This window comes from Neoarius graeffei, chromosome 26, assembly GCF_027579695.1.
Source record: "Neoarius graeffei isolate fNeoGra1 chromosome 26, fNeoGra1.pri, whole genome shotgun sequence".
Lineage (NCBI taxonomy): Eukaryota > Metazoa > Chordata > Actinopteri > Siluriformes > Ariidae > Neoarius > Neoarius graeffei.
In genome coordinates this window covers 56,381,563-56,406,130 of record NC_083594.1, presented here as the reverse complement: position 1 = coordinate 56,406,130, position 24,568 = coordinate 56,381,563, and the positions used below count along the sequence as shown (strand labels likewise).

Below are 24,568 nucleotides of genomic sequence, written 5' to 3'. Positions count from 1 at the left end.
CTGATTTCCATAAAGAACTTCAAATTTTGATTCATCTGACCACAACAGTTTTCCACTTTGCCACAGTCCATTTTAAATGAGCCTTGGCCCAGAGAAGACGTCTGCGCTTCTGGATCATGTTTAGATACGGCTTCTTCTTTGAACTATAGAGTTTTAGCTGGCAACGGCGGATGGCACGGTGAATTGTGTTCACAGATAATGTTCTCTGGAAATATTCCTGAGCCCATTTTGTGATTTCCAATACAGAAGCATGCCTGTATGTGATGCAGTGCCGTCTAAGGGCCCGAAGATCACGGGCACCCAGTATGGTTTTCCGGCCTTGACCCTTACGCACAGAGATTCTTCCAGATTCTCTGAATCTTTTGATGATATTATGCACTGTAGATGATATGTTCAAACTCTTTGCAATTTTACACTGTCGAACTCCTTTCTGATATTGCTCCACTATTTGTCGGTGCAGAATTAGGGGGATTGGTGATCCTCTTCCCATCTTTACTTCTGAGAGCCGCTGCCACTCCAAGATGCTCTTTTTATACCCAGTCATGTTAATGACCTATTGCCAATTGACCTAATGAGTTGCAATTTGGTCCTCCAGCTGTTCCTTTTTTGTACCTTTAACTTTTCCAGCCTCTTATTGCCCCTGTCCCAACTTTTTTGAGATGTGTTGCTGTCATGAAATTTCAAAATGTCTCACTTTCGACATTTGATATGTTGTCTATGTTCTATTGTGAATACAATATCAGTTTTTGAGATTTGTAAATTATTGCATTCCGTTTTTATTTACAGTTTGTACTTTGTCCCAACTTTTTTGGAATCGGGGTTGTACAAATTAAAAATATTTATTTGTAAATTTATTTTTTCCATAGATTTCTGTGAGCGCACCTATACGTACCTTCCTGAGCATCAGGCCATGTGAGATGTTGACCGACAGCATGAATCCAGACACCAGGTGGTGAATAGGCCCTGCCTCTCCACAGTGAGGCCGCAGCACAAAAGTGTGGAAGCCCCGCCTCCTAAACATGCAAACACACAGTCAGCTTACACACACAGTGGGGCTCCAGTATGTACAGTGTTGTACACTGTATGTGCGTTAGAGGCAGTAGTGTACGTGTGTGTGTACCTGCGCAGGTGGTTCAGTACGGTCATGTTAGCATAGGTGTAGTACAAGTAATAGGAGTATGGGGGATTCTCTTCCTCAGTCCAGTTATCAGGGCGAGGGCTATCCAAACTGAACACATGGTGCTCTGGTTTCGACTCATCATCAACACTGTCAAAGCCCACCACCTACACACAATTACAGAGTGATGGCTTAACTTTACTACTGATATTGAGAACAAGACCAAATAACAGTTCATTACATTTTGTGTGTGTGTGTGTGTGTGTGTGTGTGTGTGTGTGTGTGTGTGAGAGAGAGAGAGAGAGAGAGAGAGAGACTTACATGCTGCAGAAACCGGTGTAATTGTGTGTGTGTGTGTGTGTGTGTGTGTGTGTGTGTGTGTGTGTGTGTGTGTGAGAGAGAGAGAGAGAGACTTACATGCTGCAGAAACCGGTGTAATTGTGTGTGTGTGTGTGTGTGTGTGTGAGAGAGAGAGAGAGAGAGAGAGAGAGAGAGAGACTTACATGCTGCAGAAACAGGTGTAATTTTGGGTGTGTGTGTGGGTTGATCGTCACTTCAAACAGTGGCAGGAAGATGTTCTCCAACATCTCCTGGAAATTCACCAACTGTCTTTTACTGCGGTACACATCACTGCAGACAGACAGACAGGGGTGGAGTCAGGGAGAGAGTGTGAGAGCATCCCTCACACTGTCTTGTTATAAATAGCTCATAATTATTGTAGTAACACCACAGGATTATTTGTCCTGCTATCGCCATCTCACCTATTCATCTGTTACATTTAACGTGTGTGCGTGCGCATGTGTACATACTACAGGCGTGGGATCTGGATGAGCCAGCGGACATTGTCTGAGTAGACAGTGTGTGTGACGGCCCATTCTGCCAGTTTGTCCCACTCGTCTCTCGATCGTCCATAAACAGACAGACGTAGCTCAGCATTCTGGTACTTACTCTCCTCTAGGTCTGACATCACTTCCTACACACACACGGGGATGTTCATGGTGATTTTTCTTTTTTCTACATCTGGCACTAACTTGTGTGTGCGCACGCACGCGTGTGTGAGTGAGAGACTAACCTTGATGATATGGGCAAAGTATTTGCCCTGGATGTAGTTGTCAGTTTTGATGAAGATCTCTCGCAGTATTGACTCTCCGATTGGGTTGTACTTTGCATTAAACTTATCAAATCGATGAAAGGTATTCCGGTCCTGGAGAGAGAGAGAGAGAGAGAGAGAGAGAGAGAGAGACAGACACACACACCCCACCACCACTAAAAATAAATTTTATGAACAAACATGGACTCTGAGCAGTGTACTATGTTCAGTGTAGTGTATGAGTGTCAGGCTTATGGCCTGCAGGCCAGGACTGGCCCAGTGAAGTTTATAATCCAGGTTCTAAATTAAAAACTTGTGGACTGTAACTGAATGGAAAGATTTGAAACTAGAAGGGCACTTGGTAGAGTGTATACCTCTGCCAAGCCACATATTAGAATATCCAGATGTTTACCACATTTACACACACATCCAGATTTGCATCAAAATCTAATCAATTGTTCCTTGGCCCATGGCCCACCTTTCCTCAAAATTTCATCAAAATCCATTCACTCCTTTTTGAGTTACATTGGGAAAAGCAAGCAAGCAAACAGAGGCGAAAACAACCTCCTCCAACGAAGCTGGTGGAGGTAAAAAGGGCAGGTCTGTCATTCCCCTAGGGGCAAAATAGAGCAACAAACAAACAGCATGGCCTGTGCGTGATTCCACTTGTAGCACAGGGATCAGTTACAGTGTTTAATTTCTGAATGAATGACAATATTTTAACGATGATAATTAAATTCAATGTTGTGGAACATCAGAGAGACAGTTTAGTTCCTGCTCTCACTCGCCATGTTTTCATTAACCTGCTTAATGCACAATTTGAAATTGCAAACTAAAAACGAGTTATAAAAACGTGCATTTTGAAAGAATTCAAATATTGCAGAAAGGTTTTATGCTCACATGATGGATTTTCAGATGATTTGATAAAACAATGTTTTGCAAAACTGGAATGCAAAACACGTTCACATTTAAGGTCACATGAAGAGAAGATGGAAACACTACCTTTATGAAAAAAAGAGCCTCTGTAAAAGCTATCATGAGAAGACAAAACCCAGCAACCCACAGGATGTGCCATTTTGGAGATGTTCAGACCCAGTCGCATTTTGGCCCTTGTCAAAGTCACTCAGATCCTTACACTTGCCCATTTTTCCTGCTTCCAACACATCAACTTCTTTAAGAACTGATGTGCCCACCCCCACCCACCCCCAATATACCCCAGGCCTGTAATGAGATAATCAATGTTATTCACATCACCTGTCAGTGGGTTTAATGTTATGGCTGATCAGTGTATATACAGTGGTGATTGAAAGTTTGTGAACCGTCTATATTTCTGCATAAATATGACCTAAAACATCATCAGATTTTCACACAAGTCCTAAAAGTAGATAAAGAGAACCCAGTTAAACAAATGAGACAAATATTATAGTTGGTCATTTATTTATTGAGGAAAATGATCCAATATTACATATCTGTGAGTGCCAAAAGTATGTGAACCTCAAGGATTAGCAGTTAATTTGAAGGTGAAATTAGAGTCAGGTGTTTTCAATCAATGGGACGACAATCAGGTGCGAGTGGGCACCCTGTTTTATTTAAAGAACAGGAATCTATCAAAGTCTGATCTTCACAACACATGTTTGTGGAAGTGTATCATAGCACGAACAAAGGAGATTTCTGAGGACCTCAGAAAAAGCGTTGTTGATGCTCATCAGGCTGGAAAAGGTTACAAAACCATCTCTAAAGAGTTTGGACTCCACCAATCCACAGTCAGACAGATTGTGTACAAATGGAGGAAATTCAAGACCATTGTTACCCTCCCCAGGAGTGGTCGACCAACAAAGATCACTCCAAGAGCAAGGCATGTAATAGTTGGCGAGGTCACAAAGGACCCCAGGGTAACTTCTAAGCAAATGAAGGCCTCTCTCACACTGGTTAATGTTCATGAGCCCACCATGAGGAGAACACTGAACAATAATGGTGTGCATGGCAGGGTTGCAAGGAGAAAGCCACTGCTCTCCAAAAAGAACATTGCTGCTCATCTACAGTTTGCTAAAGATCACGTGGACAAGCCAGAAGGTTATTGGAAAAATGTTTTGTGGACGGATGAGACCAAAATAGAACTGTTTGGTTTAGATGAGAAGTGTTATGTTTGGAGAAAGGAAAACACTGCATTCCAACATAAGAACCTTATCCCATCTGTGAAACATGGTGGTGGTAGTATCATGGTTTGGGCCTGTTTTGCTGCATCTGGGCCAGGACAGCTTGCCATCATTGATGGAACAATGAATTCTGAATTATACCAGCGAATTCTAAAGGAAAATGTCAGGACGTCTGTCCATGAACTGAATCTCAAGAGAAGGTGGGTCATGCAGCAAGACAACGACCTGAAGCACACAAGTGGTTCTACCAAAGAATGGTTAAAGAAGAATAAAGTGAATGTTTTGGAATGGCCAAGTCAAAGTCCTGACCTTAATCCAATGGAAATGTTGTGGAAGGACCTGAAGTGAGCAGTTCATGTGAGGAAACCCACCAACATCCCAGAGTTGAAGCTGTTCTGTACAGAGGAACGGGCTAAAATTCCTCCAAGCCGGTGTGCAGGACTGATCAACAGTTACCGCAAACGTTTAGTTGCAGTTATTGCTGCACAAGGGGGTCACACCAGATACTGAAAGCAAAGGTTCACATACTTTTGCCACTCACAGATATGTAATATTGGATCATTTTCCTCAATAAATAAATGACCAAGTATAATATTTTTGTCTCATTTGTTTAACTGGGTTCTCTTTATCTACTTTTAGGACTTGTGTGAAAATCTGATGATGTTTTAGGCCATATTTATGCAGAAATATAGACAATTCTGAAGGATTCACAAACTTTCAAGCACCACTGTATTTAGTCAGTGACTAAAAGCAGAGTTGCTGATGAGTGTACGAGCAAAATAATTACAAGGGCACAAAATCAACATGAATAATAATAATAATAATAATAATAGCATATGAACCACTGAATTGTGTGGTGTCGTGTATTTCACCTCAGTAAATCACTGCATTGTGTTGTAACAGTGTTTTCAATAAAACTCTTCCTGCACTTAGATCTGTCTATCGCCCTTACATGACAGAAACTGTCAACAAGCTAGTGGACTAAAAAACTGTTTTAACTAGTTTTATATGAAACTGTAGTGAATATTTTCTGTAAAATGTGTTAGTAAATAATCCTATGTTATTTTTTTTAAAAAGTAAACTAAAAATAAGCTCTGGATAAAAAGACACAAATTTCATTGTCCTGTGGTCAAGTGTTTACAAGATATGTTGCCTTGCACTTACGATCGGGTTCCCTGTGGTGGGACACGTTCATCGTTCATACGTATGGACATTGTACGGTTAAAAGCCATCAGCCTGGCATTTGATGAGTTTCTCTTAAGTATGGGGCTCCGCTCCATCATTAGCCTATCATTCATGTTTAAGCTGGAACTACCCATACTGTTATATGAAAATAATGCACATCATCTGACTAATCAGATTCAAGCATTCAACCTTGCTGTGATCTACAGCGTAGCAGTTCATTAGCAATCTTATTTAAAAATATAAAAAATATTTAAATCCAAACTGCATTCATTTCACTTCCATGTTTTAACACTACAGAACGGGAAAATTCAGTCACTGTGCATGACAGTGTGTGGTAAAATGGTAATTTGGAAAAATAAGTTTTTGGTAATGAATCACTGTGTTTGTTTTGTTGGGGATTTGTTCAGTGTGTGTGCGTGTGTGTGTGTGTGTGTGTTTAGACTGTAGGTTTCAGAGAAAGGAAAGTGTTTAGAGGGGATGATGGAGAGATGTTGTTGGTCTGGCCCATGTTACACGGGACTGAGTGTAATGTCTGAGTGTCTGATCCTAACACACGTACCGCATGCATGTCGAGTGTGTCGACGCTCAGGTCGTAGGCCGTCAGGTTCATGCTCTGGAAGACCTCACTCAGTGTTTGACCACGCCCATCCTCCATGTGCACCACCTCATCAGGGTACTTTTTCATCGCTCGCTTTATAAACCGCAGCAGGTGTTTCTGATTCATACAGGATGAGGCATGGATATGTGTATCTACCTGAGGGACAGACAGAGGGACAGAGACAAAGAAAAGCAGAGACACAAAAAAACAATTAAAAAAAAAAATACATGAAAAATATTTAATTAGAATTATATTAAAATTACTTTAAAAAGTGCTTTGTAAAAATAAAAAAAAAAAAGGTTCACTTTTAAAGTTCACGTTAATCCACTCCAATCCAAGCCAATTTATTCATTTATTTCCTCTTCAAAATGACAAAATATTCAAAATAAACCATTTCACATGATGGGCTGAAAGTTTCCGATAAACAGTGTTTCTTGGAAAAAGTCTCACTGTGTGTATATATATATATATATATATAATATTACATTATATTATATACCTTACGAATGTTGTAGAAGTCTCGATGAGGAACCTGTTTCTGAGCAGCAAGTTCCTTCAGCTCGTTCAGCAGGATGTGCATCTGGAACTTAGAGCTGAGGTACTGCAGCCGCCGGTAACAAAAAGACTTCCTGTAGCACAGAGATCAGGGGTCAGGTGTGCAGCTACCTGTCTGTGTCTCTTCATCCAATGTGTAACACAGTCACTCACTACCAGACAACTCATACCAAGCAAATCATAGGACTGTGTATGTGTTTATCATGGTGCGAGTGTGAGAGAGAGTCAGTCCTACACTGGGCCATTGATGATAAGCGCCATCATAAAGTTCATATCAGTGATAAACTGCTGCAGGTCTGGATACGGAAGGTCCAACTCTGTACTGCACACACACACACACACACACCCCAAGACAGACACAGAGACAAGGTCAGGTGTGTACATGTTCACATATTCAAACACATACAGTGTGACTTACCTGTGTGTGTGGGAGGTGTAGATGTGTACAACGCCATGCTCCATGCTGCAGCTGTAGCCGAGGTCAGGGGGGAGAGTGATGCACTCCTGACCCTCATACGGATGTGTCTCCGACACTGGGGAGGGCATTGGGGCAGCTAACAACAACAACAACAACAACAACACACACGTCATACACTACGGCAGTGGGAGGTATGTGTGGGGCTGAATCTGACCCGTGTGTGTGTGTGTGTGTGTGTGTGTGTGTGTGTGTGTGTACCTCCATTCTCAGGAACATCCTTGTTGAAGCTCCAGTGCTGTGCTGTGTGTGTGTGAGAGAGCTGCTGCAGCAGACGGGCCGTGGTTCCGCAGAAATCCTGCATTGATACGCACATGTACTTCTGTCGAATAAACAGTGCCTTAATGATGCACACTGCCGACTCAGCCAGGTCAGAAAATGGCACCTACACACACACACACACACACACAGTACAGTGAGAGGGGGATGATGGTGTAACAGTGTGGTGAGAGGGGGATGATGGATAATGTAGTACCCCACACTTCTCGTCTCCAGAGATGGTGACACGCTGAAACTCTCTCTCTATCACTGTCTCTTTCTCCTTTGGAACATGATGATCCACCATCACCTCACCTTGCTCTCTCAGATTCCTGACAGAGACAAACGGAGAAGTTGTAAATATCAGAGCAGGATGAACCTGAGTGGCTATCCATCAGTTATTACACTATGTATTAATGTACTCTGTGTGTGTGGTATTTGCATAGTTGAGTTGAAATATAATTAAATACAAGTCTTCTTGGTAGTGGGTTAATGGACAGCAGTGTGTAAATCAGCCTCGAGAATCTGCCCTACGTACCGGCACCGCTCTCTGAGCATGCCCTCAAACAGTCCTTCAATAGGAAAGTGCTGGTTTCAGAAATCAGTACTGTGCCCTCATGATACCTTTCGGTCATCACCCAGGTTCTGTCTGCCTTGAGCAAGTCTTGCCCACAGACCGTTGAGGTCTTGGGCTGTGAGCATGTGTCTTGAGTGTTTTCTGTCGATCTCTATAACTTATCCGAGGTCATCAGCCTACAGCTGGACCCCCAGATACTACAAAGGGAAACATGTTCTTGTTTCACTGAGAGTTGCTGAGGCCCCTGCTTGTTGGAGACTCAAGGCTTTTCTAATAAATGAGGTCCACTTGGGACCATTAACCCACCTGGGAGAGACAGTCTTCAGAACCAGCTGTAATTAACGTGGTCAATCTCGCCCTCGGGATCAGCGACTCTTCACTTTACCTATCCACAGTCAGCCTCACTGAGGCAACTCATCTGAAGGAAAGTCATAAAGCCACAGGTTGGTCCATTGGATTTACAGATGCTCACCCACCACCATGACATCCTACCTTACAAGTAGTGTCTCCTCCTCATGGGCAGTACTCAGAGGTGTGCTCTATCGAGATGTCTGTGCTGCTGCTACCTGGAGGTCACCGTGCACACTCTCCAGGTTAATGCTGAACGCTACCCCTCACAGTGATGAGTGCAACAGTCATCTCTCAGCACCTTTCTGGTTAGTCAGAAGACCTTTTCCTCATGACATTATTGGCACACATTAGCCAGGTGAGTCTCATGACCACAGGTGGTTATCTGGTCTTCATAAAACCTGTTACTTACATCATTACTCATAACACTGTGTCCTTCCTGATGCAGGTGAATCAGAGCAATGAACAGAGCTCCCCCCCCCCAATTTAGACTTTGCCAATTTCCACCCAGGAGCCAGCTCTCCCCATCATAGGACTAGCTGGGGAGGAGGAAGGGTCTCATCCTTTCTCTGAGACTCATGAAAACAGCCAATTACATTTTTTCCCCAAACTGCTGCTCATACTGCATCATGGGGTAGCATACGACACAAAGTGATATCTGCCAGCCATGATTGGTTATTGTTGCGGTGATGGACAGAGGACAGTGAGTCTGCCCCTCCCACACAGAAAGCACAGCTGGATGTTGCTCTGTGAGACTCCCAGCCACAGGGATGGCTGTGACGTTGTCAGGATTTTCTCTCCGGACAATCAGGTGAAGGCTTTTCTCTTGTGCAGCTCAGAAGAACGAGCAGAGGTTCTATGGGCAGCATGTCCACTGGCTTTTAAACAGGACCATTCTGGAGACAGTGATGTCCAAACAAACAGTGCCTGTGGTGGTTCTTTGAAACTGATTTCTAAGGAAAGTCATTCTTTTGTCTTTTCCGACTTAAAGAAATGCCCTGTGGTTAGAGAAAGTGACGGAAGCAGATCGGCAGAGAGACCGAAAAAGACTTACTTAGAAAACTTTAACGTCCCCGAAAGGCAATTTGTTGTACAGTACAGGGATATGACAGAACAGACAAAACAGACATTTAGTAGACATCTGCAGCACTATTCATCTAACACATAACATACAGTACAATGAAATGGAGTATACTGCACTTCCCTACAAGGCCTAATATCATAAAAGAATAATGCATAACATGCACACATCAATGAGTGGAATACAGTAAGGAGTATATTGCACTTGCCTAAAGGTCTAATGTTATAATAAGTAAAACTACCGTATAGTGTATTGCACTTCCCTAAAAGGCCTAATGCCATAAATAAATAAAACTACTGCGCTTTGCTACACCACTATTCATCAATACACATCCATAAATAGAATACAATAAGAAGTATATTGCACTTCCCCAGAAGGCCTAATATCATACATAAAGGAAAATACTGCACAGTGCTACAGATATTCTTCTAGTCTTACCCCTCCGCACATCTTATTTAATTGAGTTATTGCCATGGGAGTGAATGAGTTTTTTGCCCAAGTTTGTCCTGACGTTGGGGTATCTATATCTACGACCAGAAGGGAGCGGCTTGAATTCCACTGAAAGTGGATGAGTTATATCCATGCAAACCTTGTCTGCCTTCTGTTCTAATCTGGTCAGACATACAGTGCCTTGAAAAAGTATTCATACCCCTTGAACTTTTTCACATTTTTCCACCTTACAACCATGAACTTAAGTTTTTTATTGAGATTGTATGTGATAGACCAACACAGAGTAGCGCAGAATTGTGAAGTGAAACGAAAATGAGAAATGGTCTTCAAAATTTTAAACAAATAAAAATCTGAAAAATGTGGTGTGCATTAGTATTCAGCCCCCCTGCGTCAATACTTTGTAGAGCCACCTTTTGCTGCAATTACAGCTGCAAGTCTTTTGTGGTATGTCTCTACCAGCTTTGCACATCTAGACACTGAAATTTTTGCCCATTCTTCTTTGCAAAATAGCTCAAGCTCAGCCAGATCGGATGGAGAGCGTCTGTGAACAGCAATTTTCAAGTCTTGCCACAGATGCTCAATGGGATTTAGGTCTGGACTTTGACTGGGCCATTCTAACACATGAATATTCTTTGATCTAAACCATTCCATTGTAGCTCTGGCTGTATGTTTAGGGTCATTGTCTTGCTGGAAGGTGAATCTCCTTCCCAGTCTCAAGTCTTTTGCAGCCTCCAACAGGTTTTCTTCCAGGATTGCCCTGTATTTAGCTCCATCCATCTTCCCATCAACTCTGACCAGCTTCCCTGTCCCTGCTGAAGAAAAGCATCCCCATAGCATGATGCTGCCACCACCATGTTTCACAGTGGGGATGGTGTGTGCAGGGTGATGAGCAGTGTTAGTTTTCCGCCACACATAGCGCTTTGCATTTAGGCCAAAAAGTTCAACTTTGGTCTCATCTGACCAAAGCACCTTCTTCCACATGTTTGCTGTGTCCCCTACATGGCTTCTGGCAAACTGCAAACGGGACTTCTTATGCCTGTCTTTCAACAATGGCTTTCTTCCTGCCACTCTTCCAAAAAGGCCAGATTTGTGGAGTGTACGACTTATAGTTGTCCTGTGCACAGATTCTCCCACCTGAGCTGTGGATTTCTGCAGCTCCTCCAGAGTGATCATGGGCCTCTCGGCTGCTTCTCTGACCAGTGCTCTCCTTGCTCGCTCTGTCAGTTTAGGTGGACGGCCATGTCTCGGTAGGTTTGCAGTTGTGCCGTACTTTTTCCATTTTTGAATGATGGATTGAACAGTGCTTCTTGAGATATTCAGAGCTTGGGATATTTTTTTATAACCTAACTCTGCTTTAAACTTCTCCAGAACTTTATCCCTGACCTGTCTGGTGAGTTCTTTGGTCTTCATGATGCTGTTTGTTCTTCAGTGTTCTCTAACAAACCACTGAGGCCTTCACAGAACAAGTGTATTTATGCTGAGAGTAAATTACACACAGTAGGACTCTATTAACTAATTAGACGACTTCTGAAGGCAGTTGATTGCACTGGATTGTATTTAGAGGTATCAGAGTACAGGGGGCTGAATACTAATGCACACCACATTTTTCAGATTTTTATTTGTTTAAAATTTTGAAGACCATTTCTCATTTTCGTTTCACTTCACAATTATGTGCTACTCTGTGTTGGTTTATCACATAAAATCTCAATAAAAAACTTAAGTTCGTGGTTGTAAGATGGAAAAATGTGAAAAAGTTCAAGGGGTATGAATACTTTTTCAAGGCACTGTAGTTGGTACAGGTCTACCTGTTGCTGACCTATAATTTTTCTACAGGTTTTAACAATCTTCCCCAATTTGTTCCTATGGGTGATTTTGGAATGCCCATACCAGCAAACAATGCAATATGAAAGAATACTCTCAATAAAGGACTTGTAAAACATGGTCAAAATTTTATCAACATTAAAATAGTTAAGTTTTCTAAGAAAATACAAGCGCTATTGGCCCTTTTTAAAAACAGCATCAGCACACTGGTCCCAAGATAATTTGTGGTCGATAATAAGACCAAGATATTTGTACTCCGTCACCATCTCTATCTCCTCCCCTTTAATCAGACATGGAGTGATTGAGGGAGCCTCACGTCTGAAATCGAAGACCAGCTCTTTGGTCTTGGATGTGTTCAAATGCAACTGGGAGGTTTCACACCAGTCGACAAATTCTTGCAACACTGGACCATGTTCAGATTCGTCTCGCTCCAGTAAACTAATCACAGCAGTGTCATCTGCGAATTTAATTATGTGATGTCCAGGGTATCTACTGCAACAACAATCAGTGTACAGTATGTAGAACAATGGTGACAAGACACTGCCTTGTGGTGTCCCCACTGAAGTGAAGCGAACCCCAGATAATGTATTCCCCACCTTTACTCTTTGTGGCCGCCCACTCAAGAAGTCCAAGATCCATTTAATTAGTGTTGAGTTTAACTGGAAGTTGTCTCCGAGTCTGTTTGCTAAAAGTTGTGGGTGTATTGTATTGAATGCTGATGAAAAATCTGCAAATGAAACTCGAGCATGTGTTTTGCAACCTTCCAAATGTGTATACAAATCATTTAAAAGCACTACAATAGCATCGTCTGTCCCCCTCCCAAATCTGTAGGCAAATCGTAGAGGGTCAAGGGCATGTCTACAGGAGTTCATGATGTATATTTTTATAATCCTTTCAAATGATTTAACTAAGAGAGAGGTGAGGGCAATGGGCCTGTAATCCTTGGATGAGGATGGATGGGAGACCTTTGGGGGGGGGGGGGGTCACAATTGCTTTTTTCCAGAGCAGTGGAACCACCTGGATGTCCATTGAGCGTTGGAAGAGAGAACAAAAAATTCCACTTAGTTGGGCCGCGCAGTGCTTCACCACTCTGCCTCCGATGTTATCCGGCCCCAGGCTTTTTCGTACACTGGTCCTCTCAAACACTCGCGGGACCATCTCCTCCTTGATGGTCAAAATGCTCTCCATCCCAGTGTCATCCATCACAGTCTGTTGCCAAGCAGAGATGTTGCCACAGCCATTGAATTTAAAGCGGGTAAAACATTCGTTTAAGTTAAGTTATTGGCCAGCGCAAGAGATGCCGTGTCATCCATGAAGTTACTTTTTCTCCCTGTCTTGAAGGGTGCATTGGCCATCCGCTTTATTCCAGTCCATGCAACTCTAGAATTCCCCTCTGCCAGGGTACTCTGTACTCTATCCCTGTACTGACATCTGGCCTTATAAATCTCCTTATTGACCTTCCTTTGCATGTCTTTTCTGTTCTGTAAGCTACCTGAAGCAAATACTCTCGTTTTCTCATTTAATATATCCTTTAGTTCCTTTGTCACCCATGGTTTATTGTTTGGATACACTTTGATGGTCTTGGTTGGAATGATTGCACTCACACAAAAGTCTATATAGCCCGAGATAGCCTCCGTCTGTTCGTGCAAGTCAGCTGAAGAGTCCTCAGAGATGGTCCATGATGTACACTCCAGGCACCCTTTCAACATCTCTACACTGTCCTCATCCCACACCTGGATCTGCTTTTCCACAGGTTTAACCCTTTTCAAAACCTGTTTATAGGTGAGTCTTAGAAGGACTGTGTCGTGATCTGAGCCACCCGGGGGGGGCCTGGCAATAGATGAATATGCCTTGGGGATGGAGCCATAGCATAAGTCAATTATTTAGTTTTTTCGTGTTGGACATGTGACATACTGCGAATAGGTGGACAGTGTTTTTTGAGGGTACAGTTGTTAAATTCCCCCATTATAAACTTGGGCACATCTGGTGAGATTTCATCAAATTCGTGGGTGATATTAAAGATAATGTCTGCTGCCTTGTTTGTGTCTGCTCTTGGATGTATATATAGCAGTGTCAGGAGAATTTGTGGGAATTCACGGGGAAGATATGAGGGTCACATAGAAACTGATAAAAGTTCAATATCGGGGTGCAGATCTTTTTTCTTACCACGTTTGTTTTGCACCATCTGTCATTTATCATGACGCACACGCCCCCTCCGTGTTCCTTGCCTGTAGCCTTACTGCATCGGTCCAAGCGCACGATACTAAATCCATCGGGACAAACTTCGGAATCTGGCACGGTATCATTGAGCCAGGTCTCGGAGAAGGCAAGAACACCGGCTTCTCTGTATTCATACAAGTAACGAGTGTTTACTCGCAACTCATCTGCTTTTCTTTTAATCGACTGGACTTTAGAGAGAATGATAGTTGGAAGTGGGACTTTTGTTTTTCTCCTCCTGAGTCTTTGACACACTCCTCCCCTCTTCCCTCGTTTTCTCGGGTTCTTGTTATCTCCGCAGGTACATTGGTATAATTCCAATCGCCTGCAAAGGCTCTCAGGTGTAGGAGAAAGTCCCTATTGTAGCGTACGTGTGATTCCACATTGCAGGCCAGTTCACACGCCACACTGATGACAAACAGTATCAGCCCTACTAATAAAACAAGCTCCCATACGCGACTCATAGTGGTTCATGGTAGCCTACGATTAAGAAAGCGCAACTAATTAAAATTTGTGCCAAAAATGATCTCAAACAAACAACTTGGTCACTCAACAAACAAAGAACGAGACAGACAGACTGTACCGCTGGTCGCCACTGTGCAGCACCCAGAGACGGAGAGAAAGAGGAACAGTAACTCACTGCAGGTCAGCGGTGCTGTCAATTTTCAGGAAGTCCTGTTTGGCTCTCAGCAGAATCTCTGGCTCAAGCCTGAAGCAGTGGGAGGCACAGGGGCATGTGGGGAATTGGGGGAGGGGGTGTTAGGTGTTGAGGGGCAAGCGGCACAAGCAAAATATTAGTATGGGAAGGAGGGGAACGACCATAAAAAAAAAAACCACACACACACACACACACACAAATGGGTGAATCATGTTGCCCTGATTAATCTGCAGTTTTGCAGGTTGAACATATTACAGTGACAGAAAAAAAAAAATCTACCAATTGACAAACTGTAAGCGCCACTGTTGCCCCTTTTCCACCAAAGCAGTTCCAGGGCTGGTTCGGGGCCAGTGCTTAGTTTGGAACCGGGTTTTCTGTTTCCACTGACAAAGAACTGGCTCTGGGGCCAGAAAAACCGGTTCCAGGCTAGCACCAACTCTCTGCTGGGCCAGAGGAAAGAACCGCTTACGTCAGCGGGGGGGCAGAGTTGTTAAGACAAACAACAATAACAAGACCGCGAAAGATCGCCATTTTTAAGCGGCGAGAAGCCGCAGCTGTACAAACGCGAAGTCCTCCATTATTATTATTATTGTTGTTGTTGCTGCTGCTGCTTCTTCCGTGTTGTTTTTGCTTCGATATTCGCGCTAAGGTTTAAGCAGGTTTATTACTCCAATTCTAAGGTCCCTTCACTGGCTTCCAGTAAGCTACAGAATTGACTTTAAAGCATTGCTGCTGGTGCACAAATCTCTAAATGGTACAGGGCCCAATTACCTCTCTGATATGTTGCAGCGGCCGAACCCAATCAGATCTACCAGATCAAAACAGAAAAATTTACTATTAAAACCTGTTGTTAAAACAAAGTGTGGTGAAGCAGCTTTTAGCTACTATGCAGTGCAGCTATGGAACCAACTGCCAGAGGACATCAAAAATGCTCCTGCTGTTGGCAGCTTCAAATCTAGACTAAAGACCAAGCTGTTCTCAGATGCTTTCTGTTAAATAATTAATATTGTCTTCTTTACATTTTTTATAATCTTTACTTTCTCTGCATGTTTTAAATTTACTTTAACTTTATTCTATTTTATTCTTTATTCTATTCTGCTGGGTTTTTTTTCTCATCCTATTTGAACTACTACTTCATTTTATTATTTTATTTTTACTATTGTTTAATTCTTATTATTTTCTTTTAATTCTTTTAATTAATTGTTTTAGAATAAAAATAAAATTATTTTATGTAATTTTATTTCTCTATTGTTTACTGTTTTTGTTTTTACTTCTGTAAAGCACATTGTGTATGAAATGTGCTATATAAATAAACTTGCCTTGCCTAAGCAAACGTAGCGACGTAACTGACGTATACAGCGACATAATGACGTGGCACCGTGAGCGATGGAAAAGCAAACTGGTTCTCAGCTGGGTCGCAAGTTGAACGAGTTGTGAACCAGCACTGGCTCTGAACCAGCCCTGGAACTGATTTGGTGGAAAAGGGGTGTGTGAAGGTGGGGTTAGATAGGGCAGGTGTATGTGGTGGTGAGCCCACCTGGTGGTGTGGTTTTTCAGATAACTGAACCCGAAATATATCATTAACATCACTGTGCATTCAGACCAGCAAGCAGCAAACCGATACATGAACACGTTTCCTGTTAGTGTGTGACACAAACCCAAAAATGTTCATTCAAATGTTCAGTTTCCTCAGAATGAGTTATGTTACTGTCAATGGCTTCAAACACTTCCAATTTAACAAGTGGACAAGCCATGTCCACAAGTGACAAACCTGAAGCAACATCAGGGAATCGTCACTGTTTAGTACTTCACCTATAATGAGGCACTGTGTTCACCGTTACCCCGTGATCAACATCAGTGTTCACGTTACTCTGTGTTCAGGGTTACAGTATTTTAATGAAACAATATTAAATAATGTTCCACATTAAACGGTGTTCAATATCAAAACACACCTGATGTCTTGACTGATCTGTCTCTCCAGTCGGTGTCGTTTCTCCTCGAGCTGTTCAATGGGCGTGTCCTCTGGAAACTCATACGGAGCACTCCGCACTTCACTATCCACCAGCGAGCGGGCCAACAGCTCCTACACAAATACATACATATATATACACATGCACACGTGTGTGTGTGTGTGTGTGTGTGTGTGTGAGTGTGTGTGTGTGTGAGATATATGTGTGTGTGAGATATATGTGTGTGTGTGTGTGTGTGTGTGTGTGTGTGTGTGTAATATTATATGATAGTGTGAAACATTCACACACTGGACCTCATTTATCAAGGTGGACACACTGATTTCTGTAAATAGTTTATAGAAGCATTTACACAGGAAATTTCACATTTGTGAAAAATCTCCTAATTTTAAAACGAAGGTGATGTCCTACTCATACTGCTGATTCTGTGTACCTTTACACATAAGAAGACTCAATAATGTAAACCTCACTTAATCAGCATCAGCTCGTATAATTTGCCTGGATCCCTGCACTTTTATATACAGATTACACGGTCAAGTTTAAAACACTCGTTTATTTTCACTTACAGCATTTAACAGAGGCCCTTATCCTGAGTGAATTTCTCCACCAAAAACATCAGTTCTGAATCAGTTCTGTTTGCCACGGCATCCTCATTAACTGCTGTTCAACACCAGCACTAAACCAACAGACAACACAGCCTCGTGCTAGTGTTACTGGCATGTTTAATGGAGAGAGAAGGCAACGTCTGTTGTAAGAGAAACAGCGTGTCCATGTTAAAGACGTCTTCACCAAGACACTTGGTACATTTTTAATGAATGCCAGTTTCCCTGTATGACATGCTGAGTGTCCATGATCACCTGGATACACTTTTGATCTTTTCTCCTCCGTTTTCACCTCAAATTATTTTCTCTTCACTCCAATGAATTTACACCTAATTTGTACCTAATTTTACACCTTTTAGGCGCTGTTATATACACTACCATATAATATTTTTTTGTTTTAGACATGAATCAAAATAAAAATCATCAACATCTGCCTCTGAGAAATCCCTTTTCGTTCACAATTCAGTCATCATGTCGTTTCCAGCTTTCTGGAATGGTGAAATAGTGCTTTCATCTCACCTCCGCAATCTCTTTGTACTTTCCATCCATGGATGTGCGTAGAGAAACCAGTGGTGGGGAGAGAGAGACAGACATCTGTCTACCACACAGATCTGGGAGACAGACAGACAGAGACAGGCTTTCTGAATGCAACAAACTCGAGCACTTATGGAAAATAAAATGTAATAAACTTTAGCAGGCAGTATCTGTATCTGTGTAACTGGCAGCCATAAAGTCAGTTAGTGACCTACACACACAGTCTGAATTATATGGTAGAAAAGACAGTTGGGAAAAACTGGATCACAGCACTGAAAAAGCAGTACAGGGAATGTTGGGAATATAGTGCTGAGAAGCCAATGTCAGGAACAGCGGGAACACAGTGTTGCCTCATATCCTCACCTTCGGCTTGCTTATGGAAGATCAGTTTATTTATTCATGTGTGTTCCATTGAATAGATAGTTTTCACTGACGTCACGGCATTCCGGGGAACGCTCTCCAGCCGCCATCTTGTGGGTCAAACAAAACGGACCATCGCCATAACCGGCTATGTTATCTCAGACGAATTTATGAAGTTATATAGTCAGTTTTCTAAAATTGGCGGAATTGACCCCTACGAAGTGGACAAAGATGCATTTTCAAGTGACTATGCAGGGCTGCCAAAGCCTGAAGCTGACTTCATCAAACTTTAAAGGCTGTCTGATATATACAACTTTATATATTCTAGCATTAAATAGACTGTTGAATGTTACGCATTGGGATGCAAACAGTGCGCCTTTTGGCGGATGCCACCTTTTTCACAGCTGCGCAGATCCGATTTTTTTTTTTTTAGGGGGGGCGTTGGAGTGTCCGATTATAATTTCAAAGTAAATTCTGTATTAAAATTACTAAATAAGCAAATCCGTTACAGTCTATGAAACATAGGAAGTATAAGGATGAGGAAAAAAAACAGTTTAAAAGGATAGTTCAGGATTTTTGACATGAATCTGTATGGCATCCCCATCAATAGTGTCGTGCAAACACACTGACTTACCCCTGACAGCATCCTGTGAGTCCAGTTCTTGTCCAGTTTTGGTCCAGACGAAAGTAGTCCGGCAAGTTTGTTGGGGTCACGAAAGTAAAACGTTTTTCTTCTCAAAACAGTATGTGTTCAAAAGAGTGATATATTTGCATCACAAAACCGTTGCCAAATAAAAAGTCAGACCTCGAAATCGCTTGGCACTATTTTCTCTCCCTTCTTATCACTGCGCGCTGCCGCCAGGTGACAGCCACGGCTGTTTCATTCATTGTTTACTAGTGATGGGAATTTCGGCTCTTTCGGCTCCCAAACGGCTCCTGAGATTTTATTTTTGATTTAAAGGAATACGCCACCCCCAGATGAAATTGAGTCAGTCCCTGCAGTCCCTAGAGTTGGATGAGTGAGGCAAAGCGTTTTGTAGCCGACCCAGCCATTGTCCTGATCTATAAACGCCCCGGTTAGCTTAGCTTAGCGTAGTCGCTGTAATCCGGCGTGTTCAGCTAGCATTGTCATTGCAAAAGTGAACTAAATAACTCAAGATTTTTTATAATTATTTCTCATGACTTGTACATTCACATCGAGTACACATATCAGTGCAAATTAACACGAAGGGCTTTAGGCCCACTTTACACGGGGACGGTATAAAACAAAAACGCAAAAGTCCGTTTTTGTTCTCACTTTTTTCCGCGTCTACACGACCGTTTTCAAGGAGGAAATCTGCGTCTATACGGTGACGCATAAATGTCTCCGCTATGTCTGCACGCATGCGCAACGTCTTCTGTCTTGTCTGATCTGCACCGCTGTTCTGTCAAGTTATCCTACCAAGCCTACTACGCATGCGCGAAATCCAGGAGGGTAGGAAAATTTAACAGTAGTTTTGTCCCACCGATCAGCTGGGCTGATAGAAAATCGGTGAGAATTTCACGCATTTGCCGATTTTTATGTTTTGTGCGTATTGGTCGAGTCTTTGGCCGAGTCAAATAATTTGTAATGACTTGTTTTAAATAATAAAACGGTCTGTATGAGAACTTGCTAGGATAACTTTACAGAACACCGGTCCGGCTGAGGTACTGTAGTGCTCGAGGGAGGAGCAAACCGAAACTCTTTTAATCTGCCTTTATTAAGTAACACTCACTCTTGTTTCGGTGAAGAAGAGAAAAGGCAGTGTCCATCTCAGCAAAATAAACCCGTTCGGCTGCTAGTTTTGTTTTCAGTCTCGGGTTTATGGTTTCACGAGCGGCTTGAATAGGCGGCGCGCGGGTGCACGCACACGCGTGTGCGCGCGTGCGTGTGTAACTTGGCGACACCAAACTGAGGAGCTCCAGCCGGGCGGGTGAGCAGGAAAACACATCTACTGCATTAAAACACAGAGCAGCTTGAAGGTCTGTTGGATCGGGTGTAATCAGACATGCACTTACTTTTTTTTTTTGGATAGGACAGTGTAGAGAGACAGGAAATGAGTGGGAGAAAGAGACAGGGAGGGATCGGGAAATGACCTCGGGTCGGAACCGAACCTGGGTCCCCGGATTTTATGGTATGATGCCTTAGCCATCTGAGCCACGACACCCCCACTTACTTTCTTACTTCCCGGGCTGGCATGTACAGTATATGACACATGTATGACGTAAACGCGTACCCGACGTGAGCAGATCCGAGCAGAGTTTCGCGTATTGGGTAGTTTAGACGGATACGCAATGGGGGCCGTTTTTAAACTTATCCACTCTGGAAGGCGTTTTCAATTTTATCCGTTTTTCAGCCTTGGAAACGCCGTCCTCGTGTAAACGAAAGGCACTTCTGATAAAATATTTAGTCGTTTTTACCCGACAGCGTCCTCGTGTAAACGGGCCCTTAGTGGACCAATTTATATCTGGAACTATTTTCAGCCACAGCACAGGCAAAGCACCGCTGCAGGCGCAAAGACACCGTGCAGCGCCTGAAAACGGGTGCGCAGCGCCTGAAAACCCGTTTTCAGGCGCTGCGCGGTGTCTTTGCGCCTTCCTTTTCCTACCTATTCCTTTAATTGCTGCAATTAACTAGTTAATTCTGACTCTATTTCTCCTCTCAGTTATAATCTGTCCTGCTTTTGAAAAGATCCTCTCTGGGGGGACAGATGCTGCCACTATACACATCCTCCGTGCCATCACGTGTGTAAGCCGTGGATAGAGTGCAGCCTTGGTCTCCCACCAGCTTAGCGGGTCTGCGTTTCGCTGTCACCTGGCGGCAGCACGCAGTGATAAGAAGGGAGAGAAAATAGTGCCAAGCGATTTCGAGGTCTGACTTTTTATTTGGCAACGGTTTTGTGATGCAAATATATCACTCTTTTGAACACATACTGTTTTGAGAAGAAAAACGTTTTACTTTCGTGACCCCAACAAACTTGCCGGACTACTTTCGTCTGGACCAAAACTGGACAAGAACTGGACTCACAGGATGCTGTCAGGGGTAAGTCAGTGTGTTTGCACGACACTATTGATGGGGATGCCATACAGATTCATGTCAAAAATCCCGAACTATCCCTTTAAATCGGAAAGCTGCGCACATTGTGCGCACATTGTGCGCAGCTTTCCTTTTTAAACTGTTTTTTTCTCCAATGGTGCGTGCAATCTGTCTGCCAAATGCTGAAAATATCAGCAATGCACCTGCATCCTGTCCTTGTTTGGCCACACCCACCACCAGGCATGTCCAGGCACAGTGCACACCGGGGCAGCCACACAGTTCATGGACCATGGCAGCGGCAACGCCAGCACAAGGGCTTGGTGGGCGAAAGAGACGCAATGATTTATGGACATACTTTACACATAATCCAGCAGAAAATAAAATGGAATGCCTTTTAGTGGGGGACAGAGGTACACGCTGTGGCTATAAACTACGTGGCAAGAATACGAGCGACCTCAAGAGGCATCTAAAGCTCACCATGCTGCTATTTCTACGACGGTAAGTTAACGTTACAGTAAGTCCTGTTAATAAATCATGTATACGTTTGCTAGCTTTGTTTAATGTCACTCAACAATCGGTCTGTGATGAATTTCCTATGAAGTTTTCCAAAACACCGTGACCTGGCGAAAATGAATGGGACCACTAGCTTCATGCTAAAGTTGGCTTGGTTAAGCTAACTTAAATTCAATTAACATGTCGTGAGTAAAACTTGTCCTGCAGGGATTTTTGGTGGGACAGCAACTGAATGCTTTGTCATATATTGACCCATATTTGAGTTACTGTGAAACATACGGGGGGAAATGTAGCTTTTCAGACCTGTTGCTGTGCCTTAATATGTCTAAATGAGCAGCAGCACACCTGGCTACTCTAACATTAGCACCACGTTTAGCCATCATATTTACATTAACGGACAGCGTGGTCATCTTCTAGTTGTGTGTTCATCATGACATGTTTGTGCTCCATCAGTGCATTGTGACATGTTAAACGGCAGCAGAAACACGAGTCTGTGAACAATGGAGTATACACACTAGACAGCGTTTATGTAGAGAGCATGTTATGCACAACCTGTCAACCTCGATTACAATTTCCTATCTCTGTATTGGCCTAATTTAATGTTTTAAAGTAATTATTTTTTCGACTAAAATGAATGACTAAAACCCTTTTAGTTTTCGTCGACTAAAACTAGACCAAAACTATCAAGGATAGAATTGACTAAAATGTGACTAAAACTAAAGCATTTTGTCCAAAAGACTAAAACTAAATCAAAAATGGCTGCCAAAAACAACACTGGTACAGACGAGTGAAGGGCGTTTCCTTCACAAAATCATCTTCCTTTCTCTCAGTTTCTCTTATCTCTGTTGTCCACACACACATACACAGACATGCATGCACGTACACACGCACACGCATACACACACACGTGCCTATACACACATGGTGTTAACAGCAGACATATGAGAAGCTCAGCAGTGTCATCAGTTGTGACTGCACTAATGGCTCTGTGCTGAAGTTCACACCAAACACCACGTTCATGTTCACTTCACTGACTGATTCATAAAACTCTCTCTCTCTCTTGCGCGTCCTCTGGTGGACTCTCCTGAGCTTTCACACCATGAATAAATGTCTCAACCAATCACATTGTGAGGAATAGCCTCGGATGTAGTGGGGAGTCTCTGCGATATGCCAACGTGACTCATATCCAGGAGCTGAGCAGCGACATTTCACCTGTGAACACATGACACTGACAGCATGGCTTTCCTTCCTGGTGTCCAGCATCCTGTCTCTCAGCTTCAATTCGAATGGGATGATGATGAAACTCTCCCTGTTTTCATTTGTAACCCAAAACTTTCTCTGTGTTTCCTGAGAGCATGTCTGTAAGTATAATTGTTTTCATCATGGCTAGATGACTCCCTCATTCACTCAGGACTCTAGTGACTGTCACGGTGCGAAACTAGAATGAAATGAGCAGAAAGCAGAACACAACATACAAAATAATTTACATCGGACTGTGTGTGTGAAAAGTTCACACGAGTTTTTCACATCACAATTTCATGTCGTATCCAGTGTGTCAAGGCTCTGAAAGGAGGAAACGTGTAGAGTGACGAGTCCATCAGGCTGAGTTCTACCTGAGAGAACCACAATCACATTAAAGAACCCAGATGTCACAGAGCTCCTGCAGCTGGATGTGCTGCTGTTTACAACATTCTGTTTAGAACACAGATCCATCCGTGATGTTTCCTCTACAGCATTACACACAGGACTGCCATCTTCTCGAACCCCCAAGGGAAAAAGTGTCCGTCCTGAGGAACCGTGTGTTGTGGAAGTGAGTTATCTTTGTTGTGATAATATTGTGGTGTCAGATTCGGTTTGTCTTTTTGGATTTTCTTTTGTGGACATCGTGCCTTAATTTCAGGATAAACTACTGTTCAAACAAATCAGACAACAGTACACACACACACACACACACACACACACACACACACACACACACACACACACACACAGCCCATTAACTGAACAGTGTATTTATTTCCGTTTCACATCAGTGTTTCAGCTTCAGGAGGTTTAGTTTGTGAGGGGCAGAGAGAGAGAGAGAGAGGGAGAGGGAGAGAGAGAGAGGGAGAGAGGGAGTTTACTCAGCTGGGTTAGGGCAGTTAGCTCTTTTTAGCAGAAGTAATAACTAAGATTGTGCGCTGAGAGAGAGAGGGAGAGAGAGAGAGAGACACTCACCACCTCCTGACATGGTACTTTTGGCCGTTTTCAGTCAAAGTCCCGGGGTTTTCAGTGAAATCTGTATAAAATATAAAGTAATAATAATAATAATAATAATAATAATAATAATAATAGTGACAAAGTAAAGGTTTCTGTTTGTCCATGAACAGTTAGCTGAGGCGCGCGCTCATTAACAGAAACTTTACCTCAGGTGAATCCGCGCGGTTCCTCGTTAGCGCTGTTAGCTTCCGCAACCCGCTGCTTAGAGTCACTCACTCACTCAGTCAGTGTGTGTGTGTGAGTCTCAGTGCGTGTGTGTGAGTCTCTGTGTGTGTGTGTGTGTGTGAGAGTCTCAGTGTGTGTGTGTGTGTGAGAGTCTCAGTGTGCGTGTTGGAGTGACAGAGTTCAGGTTTGATCTCCTTTGATGAATTTCCCAGCCTGGCGAACGCGACTTCAAAGCTCCCCGAGCATGTGAAGCTCGGAACAGGCCCTCGTGTTGCGTCACGCTTAGGATGGGCGGGCCCAGGCTATGAATTTCCTGGACAGAGGAATGTAAAGGGGCGGAGCGAGTTGCAGTCAGGGGCGGAGCCGAACAGAAGAAGGTGGTGATCAGTGTGGGGGCGGAGTATGAGTGGGCGGGGTTCAGGATCGGACTGTGATCAGACACATACCGTCTTCATATCGGACACCATTATCATGTTGTCACGGCGCGGCTGGATTTTTACATGGTTCTGGTTCACTTCCATGCTATT

General features: G+C 43.1%; 1 protein-coding gene across 3 annotated transcripts in view; it reads right to left on the bottom strand.

The window, feature by feature from the left end:
- LOC132874396 (AMP deaminase 2-like) overlaps nucleotides 1-24,329 on the bottom strand; it is a 30,928-nt gene extending 6,599 nt beyond the window's left edge. Inside the window, exons 1-16 of one of the 3 annotated variants that reach the window (XM_060910552.1) lie at nucleotides 24,023-24,329; nucleotides 23,835-23,895; nucleotides 17,675-17,766; nucleotides 16,539-16,669; nucleotides 14,569-14,637; nucleotides 7,652-7,766; nucleotides 7,378-7,561; nucleotides 7,120-7,255; nucleotides 6,937-7,023; nucleotides 6,646-6,775; nucleotides 6,108-6,302; nucleotides 2,190-2,321; nucleotides 1,927-2,090; nucleotides 1,621-1,747; nucleotides 1,121-1,284; nucleotides 893-1,013 (exon numbers count right to left, since the gene is read on the bottom strand). In XM_060910552.1, the coding sequence (XP_060766535.1) occupies nucleotides 893-1,013; nucleotides 1,121-1,284; nucleotides 1,621-1,747; nucleotides 1,927-2,090; nucleotides 2,190-2,321; nucleotides 6,108-6,302; nucleotides 6,646-6,775; nucleotides 6,937-7,023; nucleotides 7,120-7,255; nucleotides 7,378-7,561; nucleotides 7,652-7,766; nucleotides 14,569-14,637; nucleotides 16,539-16,669; nucleotides 17,675-17,766; nucleotides 23,835-23,847 (1,860 nt within the window). In that variant the 5' untranslated portion in view covers nucleotides 23,848-23,895; nucleotides 24,023-24,329. Of the gene's footprint in view, nucleotides 1-892; nucleotides 1,014-1,120; nucleotides 1,285-1,620; nucleotides 1,748-1,926; nucleotides 2,091-2,189; nucleotides 2,322-6,107; nucleotides 6,303-6,645; nucleotides 6,776-6,936; nucleotides 7,024-7,119; nucleotides 7,256-7,377; nucleotides 7,562-7,651; nucleotides 7,767-8,317; nucleotides 10,102-14,568; nucleotides 14,638-16,538; nucleotides 16,670-17,674; nucleotides 17,767-23,834; nucleotides 23,896-24,022 lie in introns of those variants that run through there. The other 2 variants (XM_060910553.1, XM_060910554.1) reach the window with 2 other exon arrangements.
- Between the last annotated feature and the right edge of the window lie 239 nt (nucleotides 24,330-24,568).